Source organism: Phalaenopsis equestris, unplaced genomic scaffold (genome assembly GCF_001263595.1).
Source record: "Phalaenopsis equestris unplaced genomic scaffold, ASM126359v1 Scaffold000002, whole genome shotgun sequence".
Taxonomy (NCBI): domain Eukaryota; kingdom Viridiplantae; phylum Streptophyta; class Magnoliopsida; order Asparagales; family Orchidaceae; genus Phalaenopsis; species Phalaenopsis equestris.
In genome coordinates this window covers 53,704,486-53,724,033 of record NW_018164444.1, presented here as the reverse complement: position 1 = coordinate 53,724,033, position 19,548 = coordinate 53,704,486, and the positions used below count along the sequence as shown (strand labels likewise).

At 34.2% G+C, this 19,548-nt stretch overlaps 2 protein-coding genes across 3 annotated transcripts in view; one reads left to right on the top strand and one right to left on the bottom strand.

Annotated features, from left to right (window-relative positions):
• Positions 1–2,493: 2,493 nt before the first annotated feature.
• LOC110022990 (60S ribosomal protein L10a-like) lies at positions 2,494–10,877 on the bottom strand. The gene is made up of 6 exons (XM_020722174.1): positions 10,749–10,877; positions 10,554–10,589; positions 8,513–8,732; positions 7,326–7,491; positions 5,561–5,766; positions 2,494–2,600 (listed from the first exon to the last, which is right to left on the bottom strand). Exons 2-6 carry the CDS (start codon positions 10,556–10,558, stop codon positions 2,547–2,549), a joined length of 651 nt encoding a protein of 216 aa, XP_020577833.1. The 5' UTR covers positions 10,559–10,589; positions 10,749–10,877; the 3' UTR covers positions 2,494–2,546.
• Positions 10,878–19,290: 8,413 nt separating this feature from the next.
• The window catches only part of LOC110022977 (protein CIA1), a gene marked incomplete in the record, with an annotated part of 49,955 nt that continues 49,697 nt past the window's right edge, over positions 19,291–19,548 (top strand). For both annotated transcript variants that reach the window (XM_020722153.1, XM_020722161.1), the window contains 1 exon segment: positions 19,291–19,545. In XM_020722153.1, coding sequence (XP_020577812.1) covers positions 19,385–19,545 — 161 coding nt within the window.

The window sequence follows — 19,548 nt, the reverse complement described above, 5'->3', positions numbered from 1 at the left end:
GAAATTATTTTATACGGATCCGATCTCGGTCGTCAATCATAACTTTTGAGTTTTTTTTTTATATATATAAAAAATATAGGACTCACTAAAATACACTTTTGTTGTGTTTTATATATATATAAAATATAGGACTCACTAAAATACACTTTTGTTGTGATCGAAGGTCTAGATCGGACAGCACATGCATATTTGCATGCGTTGTCCGTATGGAATAATTTTTCGAAAAATTGGGGTATCAAGTCTCTGTAAACCACGGTCCCATCGTTGCGTACTTATATCTGTATGATATCCCGATGTAACCTTCATATAACCTACATTTAACCTATCTGAACTTACAAATAAGTTTTGTGCTTCTGTTTTCACATATATGTAGGTTACATGTAAGTTACATGGAAGTTACATGGATGTTACAAGGGATATAATGCGAATATAATGTTGATATAACATGAATATAACCTCAATTATGTACGCAATGCTACGTACGTCTTACGCACGCAAATTTTTTCCTTGGGTGGGGGGGGGGCACGAGGGGGGCACGAGTATTTTGGGGGGTAAGAGATCAATTATATGTAAATAAATTTACATTTATCATTTATTTAATAATTAATAAAATATATTAATTTTTAATTCATCTAATAAATTTATAAGTAATTAATAATTAATATAATTAATAACTAATTATTTTAAAAATGTTAAATTTGTATTTAATAATTAATTAAATAAAGTTTGTGTTACCAATTAATTAATTTAGTGAATATATAATTATTAATTATCATTATTTAAAATAAAATTTTAATTGAATTTATGAAGCTAGAAGATATTCGCTTATTTTGGAATGTATCGAGAATTCGAATTTATAAAATTTACAAAATATTATTATGATTTATTGTTAAAGTCCCAACAACTATAATAGATTTTAAAATACATGATGAAATTGCTAGACAGTTTCACATGATTTAACAGGATTTAATTTAACCCTTTAGGATTTACTAAATCTTAATTTAATCTTACTAACTTAAATCTCGTATGTTATCATTTAGCTCTTAAGACGAGTCATCGGTCCCGTTTGACGATGAGTTGTGTTCTCTATATAATTGTTACATAAAAAACACTTTGAACAAAATTATTTACATATCTTACACATTTTTTTTTAATGTTTTCACGTACAACACATAAATTTATTTTAATACCCAGAATATAACAACCCAGCTAGGGTTGTAAGTGAGTCAAGCGGACTCGAGCTCTCGATAAGTGGTTTGTCAATTGAGCTTGATGAACTAACAAGCCAAGCTCAGGCTCTACTCGTTAGCTCGTGAGCAGACTCTTTTTCAAAAATATTAATATAAATTATACTTAAAATCTATTAAATTTCAAAAAATTTTATTCAAGGTATTAAAAATATTTACAAAATAATATTTTGTACCATATATTAAGCAATTTCTTATTATGAATTTCATAATTATTCATTATATTTATCCTATTATTATAAAACTAGCTTAGATTAATATAATTTTCTATGTTTTATGATAAATAAGCAGGCTCACGAGCAAATTAGAACTCACAGACTTAAGCTCAAGCTCGAACTCTATAAAATAAACCAAGCTCAAGCTCAAGTCAAGAGTGACTCAAACTCGACTCGTGTATACTCTTTGACCCGTCATATTTTGGGCATTAAGATAAATTTAATTGTTATATGTGTAAATATATAGTTTTAGATGTTATAAACCTAAATATGTTTGTATGCTTTTTGAGTGACATCCCTCTTTTTGTATTTTAAAGCTGGTAAATTTACGGACATATCTAACAAGTTTTATGTATTTACACATCTAATATCTAAATTTTAATATTTTAATATTTATTTATATAACACTTTATTTTTTAATATACATGAGATTGGGCGAGCGAAGAAAGATTGATTGTATTAGCTTCTTACTGTGAATGAACAGCATGACTAATGCAAAATATTCCATATTAAATATCAACTCAATTGAAGCATTCAAATGCATGAAATAAGATATTAGACTTTTAATTCTGATTAATAAGAAGTAAATATCGACTAGGGGTGTAAAACAGACGAGTTAGTTCGAGTTCGGCTCGTTAGTGAGTGCAAGAGCCGAGCTCATCATCTTCTTTAGTGAGCTCCCAAAAAAATTAAATTTTTAGTTCAAGCTCAGGAGCCGGCTGCTTCCACTAAGAACTAAGCTTGAGCTCACAATTTGACAGATGAGCCAGCTCGAGCTTGGCATGGCTCAGGTCGACTCGTTTGCACTCTCAATCCCAACTACAAAGAGTTGATTGGTAAATATTAATTTTTTTAAGGGAAAAAAAATCTCATTAATGCAACAGAAAATCATTCACAACGCACTCTCAATCCCAACTACGAAGAGTTGATTGGTAAATAGAAAGAAAATCTCATTAATGCAACAGAAAATCATTCACAACATAAAGCAGGCACAAAAAAAGGGATAGATGTGCAAATATTTTAATAAAACAAAAATGTAATTGTCTCCATAATTTTCTCATAGGCAAAGCTCCTCATAACCTGCTCAGAACACTCTGTAAGGCTTGCCCATTGTGCTCTTCAGATACAAGCACCTTACCTGCATGATCAAAATGAAGAAGCTTGCAATTACATATCAGAATGCCTGACAGAATAAATTGGCAAATCACAACAAGATTGAAGAAAAGGAGGGTTGAATTTCGAAAATTTATTTTCAATTGGGGCACACCTGCATGATCAAAATGAAGCAGGTTGCAATTACATAAAAGAGCAGGGGGAGAATATTAACATCTACATATCAGAACACCTGACAGATTATAAATTGGCAAATCACTACAAGATTGAAGAAAAGATGGGTTGAATTTCGAAAATTTATTTTCAATTGGGGCATTATGATAAAATCAAATTTTATTATCTTAACGTTATAATCTAAATTGCAACAGTTGGAAATGGATGATGAGTTGGTAATGCCTCCACTGTGTTTGCAATTTCAACACTTGACCTCCCTTCATCGTCATACCATCAATCAATTTCTATGTATTTACATATTCAAAACCTAAAGTTTGCTTCTTACATTTCTACCACCCAAATCTGTCACATCAAATAAAAAATACCAATATTTTATCTTTTAAAAGGTGAAATAAATGTTTTCATGCATAGGCAAGGTAGCGAGTTTGGGTGTTAGATGTGCAAATACACTGGAATTAAGTGGTACGGACATAAATCTATATATATATACATATATAAGTATGTATATGCGCCGCATACTCAGTTCAGTTGAGCATGTGCTTTGTAAGTCCCCTATAGTTTGGGGTTCGATTCCTCCCGAATATAGAGTGTGGTACTCCAATTCTTAGAGGCTAAATACGAATTGTTGCCTGCAGTTGGCACAATGCACAAACAGAGAAAAATGGAGAAGTTCTTACTAATTAGACAGTTAATAGGATGGACCATGGATTCCAAAAACCGACCTATCGTGGTTAAAAAAAAGGGTATTTACATACATGCCACAAATTTTCTATGTATTTACGTATCTAACACCACTGCTTTTTGCATTTATACCACTTAAATCTGTCATGCACATAAAAACAACACTATTTCTAATTTTAAAAAGTGAAATACACCTTCAATGCCTAGTTAAGGCGGTACGGTATGCATGTAAAAAATGGAGGTTTATGTGTGAGATATGTAAAACATCGGAATTGAGTGGTATGCATGTAAATCTTCCCAAAAAACTTATTTATAGGACGAGGACCCATATTTTCAAAATAAACGACCAAACATGCATATTGATGCAAATTATGATAAACCTATTCATAATCTAATGTAAGTGTAACTTAGAGTTTGGGTTTCTAGTGATATTATTACAAAGAGGCGATTGCATACATACCACCCAATTCTTATGTATTTACATATTTAGCATATAAATTTTGATTTTTTACATTTACAACACTAAAAAGTTTCATATCGCATTAAGAACATCACTATTTTAACTTTTAAAAAAAATGGAATATGCATATAAGTAAAAAATTGAAGTTTAGGTGTTAGATATGTAAACGCATAAGAAATGAGTGGTATGCGTGTAAATCTTTTTATTATAAATTGAGGTAGTTGGCTTTTAGTTTTATACTTTTATAAATACCAAAATTTTGAATATCAAGCAAGAATCTGCCACAACCCCCAATAACAATAAGATCCCCTTTTAAGAGTTCGGACATCTAAGGTCCGTTTGGGGCAGCTTATAAGTGCGGGCGGCGTTTTGAAACACCGCCGTACTGTTTGGTTCGCGCGTTTCATCAGTTTATCCAAAACTGCGTTTGTGTTTTTACACTAAACGCAGGTCATGGGTCAACCCCTGCGGCCGGCCCACGGGCCGCGGGCCGCGTTTCAGGATAAGCAGCTTATCCTGAAACGCACAAGTTGCCCCAAACAGACCCTAAATCTCATAAAAAGCCATTGTGTTTTACGACCTATATCTTGTTCATTTTTTAAGGGGCAATTACATAAATACCACCCAAATCCTCTGTATTTACACATCTGATGGTTAATTTTTTCTTTTTACATTTATAGCACCCAAAACTTTCATATCATATGAAAAATACCACCAATTTAAATTTTAAAAAGCCGCATCTTTTCATGCATAGATAAAGGTGGTAATGTTTGTAAAAATTGAAGTTCTAGGTGTTATATGTAAATACATAAGAATTGAGAGGTATGTATGTAAATGTCCCTTTTTTTTAATGAAAGTAATAAAAATAGATAGAATAAAATAACATTGAGAACTTAGTTATAAAACTAGGACTGAGTTTTATAAAATAAACTATCACACATGTATTTGGGCAGACTATGATCAAATGACTGATAATTTAAGGAAAATAAAAATGATTGTTTGGGCCTTGTGCTGTTTTGATATATTTGTGTTATTATTATAAATTAACGAAGTTGAGCGTTAGATAATAGGAAAATTTTGAGGGGGTATTTACATACATGCCATCCAACTCATACGTATTTACATATCTCACACCTAAATTTTGCTTCTTACATGTATACCACCCAATTGTTTCATATCGCTATCTTAACTTTTAAAAGGAAAATACACCTATCATGCATAGGTAATGTGGCATATATATAAAAATTAAAGTCTGATATATGTAAACACATAAGAATTGAGTGGTATGTATGTAAATCTTAGAAATTTTAGATGTTATGCATGCAATTGCACCAATTAAAAAGTGTTATCATCATCTATATAGCTTAATTTTAAAAAGTGTAATCAAAATGTATTTAGCCTGCGTAGATGACATAAAAAATAAAGTGCAATAGAATATTAGAGGTAATGAGCATTTGCATACATAACATTCAATTCTTATTTATTTACATATCTAGCACTTAAAAGTGAAGTAGACCTTTTCATGCATAGGTAAGATGGCATGTATGTAAAAATTGAAGTTTACCGGTTAGATATTTTGAGCATTTGCAAATACATCAAAATTGAGTCGTATATATGTAAATTTTCGTAAAGACAATTGACTCGGATGCCATATAAGTTGGTGAACTTACGTTTTGCCAATTTTTCTTCAGAAGAGAGACCAAGAAATTCACACTGAGCTGAACATTCTGAAAGATCTGCTTCTCTTCCATCGCACAATTTCCAACAGCAACGCCCATACAGAGAACTTTCTTTAGCTGAAACTTAACCATTGCTTTGGTCTCATTGACTTTTGATTCGAGGGTTTCCTGATGTGTCACGAGTGTCGGAAACTTTCCTGTGTCGCAGATGAAAAGTCAACATGTTTAAGAGCTAATAATGTCATGATTTTTCTAAAAAACAATAATTAGGCTAGCTGTCGACTGCCTAACGTAACTCTCCACTTTTCGCATTAGGGACTTGGGACCCAGCAATGGCAAATGCAGAAAAAAAAACATCTTAGAATGGTCCCACTACTACTCAAATATTAGCAATTTTGTCCCAAAATTTTGCAGTGCTCTAATTTAGTTCACTTACTGTTGAAAATTGATCTCAGTGGGTTCCTCGTGTAGGAAAAAATATTATGTCCGGAGTCCGGATGCGAGCTTCGCCCAAACAACAGCTGTGATCCATTGGAAGGAGCGGAGGAGAAAAAAAAGATCTCAGTAAATCGCAGCTTTCGTTCGGACTCCGGACGTAATACTTTTTCCTCATGTAAAAATCATGACACAAAAATGATCCCAATTTACACCCATGATAAATCAGGCAAAATTGATCTCAAGACCAACTGAAATCAATTTTAAATAGTCAGGAAATTAAATCAGAGTACTGTAAAACTCAGAGACTAAATTAGCCTCATCCAAATAGTTGGGCAACCGTGCTTTTTACGATTTAACCCAACCAAAATATTTTCTAAACTGATGTTCAAATTTTCATACTTTTGTCATGAAAGTGATGGAGGATGTGTCTTAATGTTCAATATGGATATATAACTAGATATATAGAATTAGAAGCTTATGAATAGTAAGAAGGAATAAATATGTCAGGTACCATGATAACATGATAGTTTGAGCAATGAAAAACGGTGTATATAGATGACTCTATGAACTGTATGTATCATTAGAGAAGAAATTCACTTTTTTTTTTTGTTTAGCTCCTAGGAATATAATCACCATTGTATTGCAATTCAGATTTCAATATTATCCACCCAAATATTTAAAATTAAAACAAGGGGCATTTACATACATACCCCACCAAATTAATATGCATTTACATATCTAACACCTCAACATTGTTTTCTGCATTTATATCACCTAAATCTTTAATATCACATCAAAAATACCACTATTTTAACTTATAAAAAAGTGGAATATTCCTTCTCATGCATAGGTAATGTGGGCATCTATGTAAAAATTGAAGTTTGGGTAAATACATAAGACTTGAGTGCTATTTATTAGGTATTCCTTGAGAAAATCTATCCAAATTAACCAGATAAAACTTAGGACTTCATGCACCAAATTTATCAAAATTCATGCACCAAACATACTGTTTATCCTTAATTTTCAAGGCAATCGAACATAAAGTATTTAAACTTGGGAAGACTTACATACATACCACTCATGTATTCACATATTTAACACCAATACTTCAATTTTTATATGCATGCCATCAAATTTATGCTTGAAAAGATGTATTTCACTTTTGAAAGTTAAAATAGTGATATTTTCTTATGTGATATGATATATTTGGATGGTAAAAATAGAAAAAATTAAAAGTAGGTGTTAGATATGTAGATAAATTAAAATTGGGAGGTATGCATGTAAATTTCCCTTAAACTTGAAACGAATATATTCTTGCCTGCTTTGTTGAGGCCGGGGCCAAGAAGGCGGGGTATCTGTTTGATGATGGCTTCCGACGCTAGGAAAGCATGATATTTTTTAGCAAGCTTTTTGACAAGCTTTTTGTTCTTATTCATTTTCTTCAGCCCTTCAACATCCATCCACTCCAAACCTATCTTCTCAGCCTGTATATAAAGGAATTAGCTAATGAGATCACACGACATTTCAATGTAAATTTTTGAACAGCAAGAATAATGGAGAAGAGAGGCATTTACATACACAACGCCCAATTCTTATGTATTTACATATCTAGCACCTAAACTTTCATTTCTTGCATTTATAACACCCAGATCATTCAAATCCCATAAAAAATAACATTATTTTAACTTTGAAAATGAAATACACCTTTACATGAAGGTGGAATATATGTAAAGATTAAAGTTTAGGTGTAAGATATGTAGAAAGATAAGAATTGAATGGTATGCATGTCAATCTTCTCACCCAATAAAGAAAAAGGACATTTACATACATACCAACTAATTCTTATGTATTTATATATTTAAAACCTAAATTTTGATTTTTTTTTTACTTTTGTACCACCCAAATCTTTCATATCCCATAAAAAAATTAAAAAATAAAAAACTCCCGCTATGTTAACTTCTAAAATTTGAAATATACCCTAAATGCATAGGTAAGGTAGCATATATGTAAAAACTAAAGTTTAGATGTTAGATATGTAAATAATAAAGAATTGAGTGGTATGCATGTAAATCCTCTCACCCAATAAAGAAAAGGGAAATTTACATACATACCACCCAATTCTTATGTGTTTATATATCTAATGCCTCAACTTAGATTTTCACATTTATACCACCCAAAACTTCAGCATTATTTTAACTTCTAAAAAGTGAAATACCCCTTTACATGCATAGGTATGGTGGCATAAAAATAAGTTCAGGTGTTAGATAGGCAAATAGATAAGAATTGAGTGGCATCAATGTAAATGTTCCTAAAGAAAAATTTATGCTTACCATATTAACCACTAAAGCCACATTTTTTATCAAATAACATATAAAAGGCTTGAGAATTGAGTGGTATCAATGTAAATGTTCCTAAAGAAAAATTTATGCTTACCATATTAAAGCCACAACTTTTATGCAAAAAACATATAAAAGGCATGCAATAGAAATGGGAGTGATTATTTACCTCTTCAACATGTTGGGCATCCCCAAGCATGCAGACCTTCATCTTGGGACGAGGAATATGGGGCAGCTTAACGGAGCCACTGAAGCGCTTATCCTTTTGAGGATCGTAATTTTTCAGTCCAATTTGCAGTTCAATAGTTTCCGTAAAGTTGCGCTTTTTTTCACGAGAGTCGCTGACAAGTTGGGATATTGCTTCCCTCAAAACATCACTCTGTAACTTACTGCAGACATTAAGCATGCAAGTTAAATGCAGCTCCTTGGATGATTCACATCAGCTAAAAATTATGATAAATCGTCTTCTTCATTATTAAAATAAGGATCTTTTATAAGCCATTTGGCCACAAGCCTAAAGATTTACAAGTAGGCTTTAATAAATCCTGTAATTTTGTTTTTACTAAATTCGTAATTTTAGCTCAAATAAAATTTACTAAATCCTGAGGATTTTAATTATGAAAATTGCTTTGTATGGTAGCTAGTAGATCGAGTTAAATTCAAGTAAACTAAGTGGCTGTTATTTTCATGATTTATATTTAAAATTATTTAAGTTAATATAAGATTAGAATATAATTAAATCTAAAATCGGCCATCCTATTATGACAGTGAGATGTTAATTGTTTCTTAGTCGAAGTAATTAGATGACATTTTCTATATTGAATCAACTTAAAAGAAGCGGGACAAATACGAGTATAAAATTAGCAATTTTCATGAACAACCTCCACGAATTAGAGAAAATATTTTGCCCGAACACTACACATCTGGACGGCCAACCACCGAACGCCGCGTCGCCATACACCTCATCGACGGGCGACATGACAGCCGGTGGTTGGCCTTCCAGACGTGTGGACATCTGGATAAAATATTTTTTTCCACAAATTGAGTGCAAAACAATAACTCATATGCAATGCATGTTGACAAACATTAGCTTCTCAAAATCACTCCTTTTAAATATCCAATGAAACAATCGCGAATGAAGTCAATGATTGGGTGGGTGATTGAGTGAGTAAATTGGCAAACAATCTTTGCAAATTTAACACAAAAAATATGACAGCTTAAGGAGGCAGTTAAGGATGAAGTCAACAAATGGGAAGCGGATGATGAGTTCTAAGATCCTTAAACTTGATGGTTTTCCAATGCTTACTCTCTCTAACTCATTTAAATTTTGAGAAATGTGCATGTTTTAATACTAAATTCACAGTTTATCTTAAAAAAATAGACGAAATGAAATCATCGGTGGGGTTCCCTGAACACAAAAAAACTATTTGCCAAATCTCATTTAATCCAAACTTAAATCCTAAAACCAATAAGTTGTTTAGTAGCAAAATACTAACAGATTTGAGGTCATTAAATCTTAGGGGTGTTTAGATACATAGCACAATTTCTTATGTATTTGCATATTTCATAACTAAATATTTATTTTACACACACAGCATTATAACAACTTTTTAAAAGTCAAAAACACATTTTCCTGTATAGTTTTAAAGCACCAATGTGCTGTGTGTGCATAAATGAAAGTTTAGGAGTGAAATATGTAAATACGCATGAATTGTATGCTAGGCATGTAAATTTCCCTAAGTCATATTGTTAGGTGAAATCACAGGTATCAAATGGGAGAATAAATGTTTCTTCACTGAAGAGCAGCAAAATGGGAAGGGGATCTGAGCTCCCAACCGGATTATTCCAATAATTTAGATAGGGGGAATGCTTCTAACTTCTATCTAAATCATAAATCCTGTAGAAAAAAAATTTGCCGGTATTTGATCTGATCTAACAATCTTCACACCAAATAGATTTAGCCCATCCAGGATTTACTAAATCCAGATTTAATGAATTTACCAAAATCTGCTTTTAGCCCAAACAGTCCCTTGAGCGGAATGCAGTGAGGACACAGATTTAAGAAAAAATCTATGCATTCCGCCAGAAAACTAAGACATCTCACATAAACGATTAACCAAAATAATTAAATCTCAGTCTCAGACTGTTACTGCATATACGGCGGCGAAAATAAAATAAAATTAGAAGAAATAACAAGAAAAAAACAAAACCTCATAGTTCCAAGCCTGACTTAGCTGCTAAACTTTCTGCAATTGAAACAAAACGAATCAAGCGTTAGCATAGCAGAAACAGAAATCGAAACTTAATAATTTCAAAGCAATGGCGTATACAAGCACGGTAATCCGTGCAGAAGAAAATTAGGCAAAATAGCTGCAAACAAAATATGTAAGGTGAACGGAGATTACTCGTCGGAGAGAATGGTAAGTGGCGGCGGGGCTAAGGGCGAGAAGGACAGGAAACCCTAAATCGTAAGCCGGCCACCTTTTATAGTTGGTGCGCCGGGGTTCCGGTAGCACAAGTTAAGAGGATTCAGAGTTTGTTTATAAGTTTATTAGGAGATACTAAATTTTGTAAATACACATTTTATGATAATTGAAAATGATAAATCATATAAATTGTTTGGCAATAAATGTAACAAATTTAGTTAAATTATGTAAAATTATTTCATAATTTTTGCCGAGTTTAGAAATCTATTAAAAATTTACGATTCATAGAATACAAAAGTATAATAAAATTTCAGTTATTTGATTATTATGATACAAATTAATTATTAAATTTAATTAAATTGGATTGACATTTTTATTTCTAAGTATCTAAATAATAAATTAGTATTTATTAAGCTAACTAATTATTAAGTAGTTTAATATTTATCAATTAATATTTTAATTACTTATTAATTACATTAATTAACAATTTTTTACATATGGTGGAATTCATCCGAACGTTAAATCATGACCATTGATATGCTCTCGATGGAAGTTGGTGTAAAAGTAACAGTCAATCCGTCAGGTGCAGATCAAGGGCTGATTGATAATATTCGGCTTTCATGGTAGCCCGGACTGCTGGAGGTACTAAACATCCATCCGACCCAAGCAAACTCTCAGGGGAGGTGATTGACGGGCGTCAGATATCCATTGGATCACTAGGGAATTGGTCACACGAGTTGGAAGACTCCTTTGCGGGGCGACTGGATTCATGCACAATGAAGATGAGCGAGGTACGCTCGCTTGAGTTAAGAAGATGGATAGGTTTGAGGGAGAGGTAGCCACCCTTCATGCCCGACAATTGTTCTCCACGCTAAGATGGCTGCTCTCCACGAGAAAATGGTTACTTATTGTGTTGAGCACTCAATCGTTCGGGAGGCGTCCTCCGCCTCCTCCGCCTCTCGTATTCAACTAGCATAAGAAGAGTCGGGAGGCGTCCTCCGCCTCTCGTATTCAACTAGCATAAGAAGAGCATATATGTTTGGGTTAAGAAGAGAAGTGTTGTATAAAATGATGATTCAATGAGGGTATAACAACTAAAGCTTAGGGTGATAACACTATTAAGCTTTTTTTTCTCTCAAAATATACGTTGAGATGTAATTGTAATTATTTTCATGAATAAATAAAATTTATATTTAATCTCAATTATGTGTCCAATGTGATTCTGTGGTTTCAAAAGTGTTAAATGACATCTGAGCCTCCATGACAGTTCATATCCTTATAAATAGGGATCGGGGTTTTTGAGATCTCACGCTCAACATTTCGGCTCTATTCACACCACTAAGGCGCCCACAATATCGGCAAGTTATGTGGTGCATATTGATGGCTCTTGCGTCTTTAATTCGTCGGCAAAACTACCAATGGTGACAAGTGATGACCGAGTGAACATATTACTATGATAACAATCTCATATTTTGTGGAGATCATTCGAATGTGACCTTTGACTGTTGTTTTGTTAAGAACTTCAGGTGACCCACATCCATTATGGAGTGATCATTGCTTAAATGATGCCCAATTATATCATTGTCATGATGAATTTTGTGGACTCCTGTCGTCAGCTGGCAATCCCCGGATCAATTGATCTCTTTATCTATTTCTTCTCATACAAAATCTTTTTAGATGGGAATTGTTTTTTTGGATGGTTCTCAACTTTGTTTTTTTGGGATTGGAGAATATTTTAAGGATTAGAAATCACATTTTTTTGTCGACTCACGCTGCGGTGGTTGAAGAACTTACATTCTCGCCATAAATGAGTGAGGGGCGACAATTGTCAGCTCATTAATATCTTGATTATGAGGTGCTCAGTTTGATACTACGGTTATAGAAGTTAATTGTCAGCTCATTAATATCTTGATTATGAGTGTTGACCTCACTTTTGGTTGAGGTCTAGATTTAAGAGTTGACGATGAGCTTTAGGAATCCTTTGTTCCCGAGAGATTGAACAGGAATGACAACTACTGTCAGGGCCGCCGAGAAGCAACCACGGGTGAAAGCATCACATCCCAAAGTTATTGTTGTTGTTGCCCGTCGAACAAAATCCAGATTGTTCCTGAGTGTGAAATTGCTTGTATTGGGAATACACTGAAGGTGCGAAAACAAAATTTCAAGATACGGCATCGTCTATGTGGTTCAAGACGTTTCTACTGACGAATTAACTCTTGTTGCATATAAATTAAACCTTTCTTCTCAGGTTTCAGGACTTATAGCACTTAGTGCTATAATTTTGCGAATAAGCTTAGCATGTTGGCGTTGAGCAATGCGGTCGAAGAGGCCTTGGTTGAGTGAACGAAGGGGCAAGTGACTCCCGACGTGACTAACACCTCCTTCGTATACTTGACGGTGAGGGGTGAGTCGGTTCTTAGGCCTGTTAGGAGTCCGAGCACCAGGAAAAAATAATCCCTCGTAGAGTTGGGGATGCTCCAGCTGCCGACAATGAGATCATGCTTCATTGACCTCCTCAGACAAAGCGGAAGGGTTTTCTACTTTAACGGATCCCTTCCTCGAAGGAGGAGCTCAATGCGTGGTATGGTTTTGTCTCCTGGTTTGCTGTGGTGAATACAAAAAAGGATATGTATTTTGAGTCTTTGATGTTTGTGGAATGTCCTTAAATCTTGTGGAGGTTGTATGGTCCCGAGCCTTTGAAACTGTATTGAAGGGTCTTGACCTCTTTGAACTCTCTCAATTATTCGATTGCCACCACATCATGCCGTGGGAGGTGACTCGACCCGCAGTTACACAAATATTTATGTTTTTTTTAATGTGCCAAAAACTTGAACCAAATTATATTTAGCGGTTAGTGAGAACAAATGCAATACAATAAAAATTAAATAAATAGTTTTCTCACGATGGGCACTATGCAAGTTTGTGTATCATTTCAAGTAATATAGAGTTTTTTTTTAAAACCTCAGTATCAATTTAACGAGGAAAATGTAAACAAAAAACAATGAAATGAAATACAATAATTTTAACTTTAAGAGAACCTTACTTGAGGCTGCAGTAAATATCTAATGATGAAAATTAAGTTTACTAAATTCTACAAAATGCAGGTAAAAACAAATGAAATGATTAAGACAATATATAAAAAAAAAAAATTTTCTTGTTAATAATTCATAATTAGTGTAGGATTTCAAAATTGAATTTTTTTTCTTGTTAATAATTCATAATTAGTGTAGGATTTCAAAATTATTTAGAAACTTAAATGTGGTATTGTGACAAATATGTGCATATCTATTCTTTACTTCATATGAATTTTGTAAAGAACATTGACTAATCTAAAGTTGGTGTCAACATGTATAGTAGTGTCGGGTATGTTATAGTCTCTCACTCCTAGATTACCACTACGCCATCTCTATAGGACCAACCAGCAACCCTTGGTTCTAATCTCTAGACCAAATTGATAAAAGAATCTAAACCAGCAACCCTTGGTTCTAATCTCTGGACCAAATTGATAAAAGAATCTAGCATTTTACTTTAAAAATAATAAATTTGCGCACATTAAATCTTCTCTCCATATATATTTGCACTCCCCTTCGGACGATCGTCACTGCTCTTTCTAAGGTATAATGTGATACTTACAAGTTAAAAAATTTTAGCCCTCTAGGGTCTATAAGTTTCCTCGACAAATTTTAACAATACAAGTGACAAATTTGTTAAGTAAATTAAAATCCGGTAAAAATATCATTATAATTTTTAGAAATAAAAGAAGTCATGAACAAAATCAAAATCACTTACTTAATTACTTCATAGCGTAAGAAAAAAGAGAAAAAAAAAACTCAAAACGCATGAGGATAACAAAACAAAACAAATTTATAAAACTTAAATCAAAAGTACAAAACTTAAAAAAATATATATGAATGCTTATATTGAGTGTTCCCCCGAGCACTTCTTTGAAGTTCTATGACTCCAACAACACTTGCAAGACTCACAAACTACATAAATAACAAAGACTCGCGAATAAAACTTCTCACACACTTAACACGCTCACACACTATGAGACTCTATAGACTCGACTCCACTAGCTTTTTAGAATTAATCCATATTTATAGAGCTTTGAAAATGATAAAGGGTTGCTTCAGACATCTCTTCAAATTTTAGTCTTATTCAATGAATATTTTAGAAAATAACTGTGGTGCCTAGGGGGCCAATCATCGCGCCCAATGACCGATGACTTTTTATATGCTTAAAATATAAGAAAATATGGACATAATAAATATTCAATAATCGTAAAGTCACACTTATCAACGCAAAGATACGTATCGCTCAAGTAAAATAGGACTCTAATGGAGTCCTAGATATCGATCCCTCAGGGAGTGGTTTAGAACTGCGAACTAACATTTTAGAAAAATAATACTTTAATCACAACAACTTAGTTCAATTTGTTTATCTGTCACTAATAGACAATTGAAATAAATATGTAATTTTAATAACTATTAAATAACTAATGATACTAATGAGGGTTTAAATGTGATATTCAATATATAAGAAAACATCATTCTACTTGTCAAGAAAGTATAGTGAATGGATAAAGTGAATTAATTCAATTTATACTGTGTCAAATATGAGCATACTTATTCTTTACCCTTTGGTCCAGGCATAAAGAACATTGATTAATCATACGCTTGTTTACTGAATCTGCGGCTGGATTGGGAGGATACCGGCGCTCACTTCGGAGCTCCCACGTTCCCTTCACATGAGGGCTAACATCTACACTTCAGCACCCAAACGATAAGACCGAATTGGGGATTTTAGTCTGTCACTCTAAAATCTCCAATTATACGCCCGATAATATTATTTCTCTATTTAATTGCACTCAACTTCTAAGGGCTTTGACCTCCCTGAATCTTGGATGTAATCTTCACTTTAGTTGTAAAACTTAACATATTTTAACAAATCAATTGGTCATATTGAAAGTAAATTAAGATCGAAGTGAAAGGATCATCACTTACAGCACACAGAATTCCTTTTCGAAGCAACAAGGAGGAAGAAATCTCTCACTTTTTTCCACTCTTACAATCTCTCGAAAAATTCCTCACAATATTGGAACCTTTTTAACCTCTCGAAACTCTCTCTAACACTTCATTTTCTCTCTAGATTCCTTTCCCCCTCATAATTTTTGGCCAAAATAGTCTATTAAAGTTGTGGACGAGCTTTCCCAAAAATTGTCTAAACATCCCTTCAAAATTTGGCCTTATCCAAAGCTTGAATAGGCATAACCTCCAAGCTCGCCATCGACGTCCTCAAGGGCGCCGTCGGCGGACTTCTGAATAATTTTGTCCTATAGCCTCGAGAAAAACTTGTCATCGGCGGACTAGTTCAAATCTCCACATTTTGATCATTTTCGTTCCAAATTCACTCATTTTTGCCTCTTTTTGCTTCAATGACCCTAATTCATTATTCTTGTAACAAAACATCAAAAATACCTTTCTTTAAAGTGAAATATCATTAAAAACAGTATAAAATATGTATGAAAATCTCAACATATTTTCCTTTGGTCACCTAAGCCCCAACCAAGTTCTGCACTTGCCCCAGCCAAGTTCTGCACCTGGGGCATAGGCGTCGGTTCAGCTCATCTGATATTTTTATTTAGTTTAGCCCATTTTGTTCTTTTTTTGTGTATTTTTGCTTCTTGTACTCTTAAACTCTTATTCTTGCACTTGAAAAAAAAAACATAAAAATATATTTCATTAAAGCATAATATCTTAAAAATTGAGCATGAAATATGCACAAAAAATATGTAATTTTAAGGTAGATCAGGAGTCTGCCTGCTTTCAATCCAAGGTCCTCGAGTGGGTCGAGTGAAAGTAGGCGGCACCAAAGAGTGGACAATGGAAGTTATGAGACTTGCCATGAGGACCAAGAAGCATCTAAGGCTCTTCACAGCCAACAAGGAGTTTGAGACAATCAAATATGAAGAAATTGCCTCAACTATTAAGAAAGAGAATCAATAGCTAAAAGCATCCATGACCAATGTGAAGACCTCAGAGGAGTCTATTATTAGGATGAACACTCAATTTTAGGTTGACTTCTCTTTGGCGATCAAATGCTTTGTGAAACAATGGTCGGTCGACCCAAAATGGGTTTATTTGAAAGAGTTCTCCACACTTCTCTTTGATCCTAAGGAAAGTGCAGGGGAAAGCACTTATGCGTCGACTGAGGAGGAATGCGAGAATGAAAGCAATGGAGGACATAAAACCGCATGACTCCATATCCCTTGTACTTTGAGAAAGAGTTTTTTTTTCTTGACAACAAATTGTGAATTTTTAAATTGTTTATGAAATGGAATGGGTTTTTTGGCCGATTTTTGCCTTCAATTTTTGTCTTATATTTGATGTATTTTGTTTACTTGATTTATTATTTGTGACGTCTATGACAGTTGGTTTTGATATGTTAGCCAATGGATTCGAGTCTTATGCTACCCCTATCTTGTTTGCTCAGTCGGATCTTCGCCTAAAATGGTATAAAAGCCGAGACTTGTGGGGTGGTTCACTGGGTACCCTTTATGGAGCTTATCGCTATTGGGTAGAGAGCAATCTTCAGAGGTTCACCTTGTTTGAATTTAGAGACGTATGTTTATTTTTTATTCTTGGGCATTAAGAGTCGGTCTTTAAGTGTTGAATGCCAATCAAATATCTTACGTCATTGTCAATCACTTTAAGTATTTACTACCGACCAGACAACTTGCACGGTTGTCGGTTTTTTTTTATTGCGACCAACTCCCGTATTATACCTCTTGAGTCTCGATCACTTAATCAGATCTCCACATCATATGAGAGCAATGCCCGTGCTAAACTTATTATGTGGATCTTGTTGTTGCTTTCGTGGTGGTAAAGATCGATGCACAATTCAGGGGTAATTTAGTCGGTACCATTCACGGAGCTTGTCATTACGGGGTAGTGAACCACCTCCAGAGCTATATCAAGCTTGAGTTTGGATATAAGTTATTGATGCAACAACATTATAAACAATTCCTTTTGATCATTTTGTTGATTGAATGTCTTGACGACACTGCCGACTTTACTGCTCGGGTTCTGGTTCCCTAAGTTATGATGAGTCGTTGAAGTGCATGAACTCCTCCAGTTCCTTAAGCTTTGTTTAAATATAGGGTTGTGCACATAGTTAGTCAAATTGTCATTAATATTTCTTATGTGTAAAATTTTTCAAACTATAAACAAAATTCCTTTATCTTCTATTAAATATTGGTATAAGAAATATTTTTTAACAAAAAATCCTTTTCAAATATTCTTCACACCGAGTATGGGGATTCATTTCCTTGATTTGCGAACAATGTCTCATTGTCGTTGTTGATAAGTAGTGAAAAATCATATTAACAGATGAGGTCCGTCCAGATGAAGTTTGGAATGACTTTCGTACTTATTCGGGCAAGCACATTTGCTTCGATCCATTTCAAAAAGTAGTCCACGATGACTGGAAGAAATTTGTGATGGCCCTTTGATATTGCGAACAACTTATGAATGTTTAGCCCCCAAACGATGATAGAACAATGGCCGACAATCGACTACATTCTGTGGGCCAGTTGGTGCTGCAATGATGCCTACTACTGGCATTGCTCACATCTCTTTGAGAATTCATTTGCATTTTTCAGGAGTGTTGGTCAGAAGCAACCTCATCGTTGAATTATGTGCCTCAAGCTCTTTCATCTAGGCTGACTCTTGCACTCTCCATAGTGTAACTCCCGTAGGAGGTCTTCCGTTTCATTTACTCCAACGCACCTCAAGCAAAGCAAAATCACCGACTTTCGGAAAAGCTTCGCTCGATAAAAAAACTATTGAGCTGCTTTGCATTTGAACCATGTAGGGTTGGTAGTTTCTTTAACATCATTTATATTCTCCAGGAAGTGCATGTAGGAAAACATCAAACTTTTTGCTCATTCAGTCTCCACTTCTGTTGCTTCAGATTCTTCAATCGTCGACTGAAATAGTCTTTGAGATGTTCCCTGTCATAAGGAAATGCATTTGAATAGAAGACTGGCCACACGACTGTCTTACATGGCGATGTGCTTCATTATAAAGTTGGCGAACTTCCAGGCCCCCATTTTAGCTTTGTAGTGATACTTGATCATCATCTCATTAAAAACTTCAAATTCCCCTCACTTGATTTATCACTAGATGAGAGTCTGATTGCACCAGAAGATATTGGGTGTCCATTTTATATCCTTGATGCACCCCAAAACACTTATGTTAAAGGATTATTTACATGCATACTACTCAATTCTTATGTATTTACATATATAATATCTATACTTCAATTTTTACCTACATGCCACCTAATTATGCATGAAAACGTGTATTTCATTTCGTTAAAGTAAACTAGGGACATTTTTAGATGCCATATGAAAGATTTGGATGTAGAAATCAAATATAAGTATTAAATGTGTAAATACATCAGAATTGGTTGGTATATATGTAAATGCCCCTCATGTTAAAGCCCCAAAAAGTCCCGCTACCTCAACTCTCATTTCCGCCAAAACCTTCGACGGAGCAAACGCTCTCAGCCGACCCGAGTCACCCAAACCCCTTCGATCTTCGCTTTGGTTATCCATGTCGGATATCGATATGGTGGATGGGAATCTGGCTCTGAAAGAGATCCAGAAGCTGGAGGGCCACACCGATAGAGTATGGAGCCTCGCCTGGAATCCGACCGCTGGAGCCGGGGGCCTTCCACCGATGCTCGCCTCTTGCAGCGGTGACAAGACTGCCAGCAA

What these genes read in the sequence shown, in the direction of transcription:
- LOC110022990 (XM_020722174.1), bottom strand. An exon ending in ATGCCCAACATGTTGAAGAG is followed by an intron (nt 7,492 to 8,512) that starts GTAAATAATCAC and finishes CTTTATATACAG; the next exon opens with GCTGAGAAGATAGGTTTGGA. An exon ending in TGAAGAAAAATTGGCAAAAC is followed by an intron (nt 2,601 to 5,560) that starts GTAAGTTCACCA and finishes TTGATCATGCAG; the next exon opens with GTAAGGTGCTTGTATCTGAA.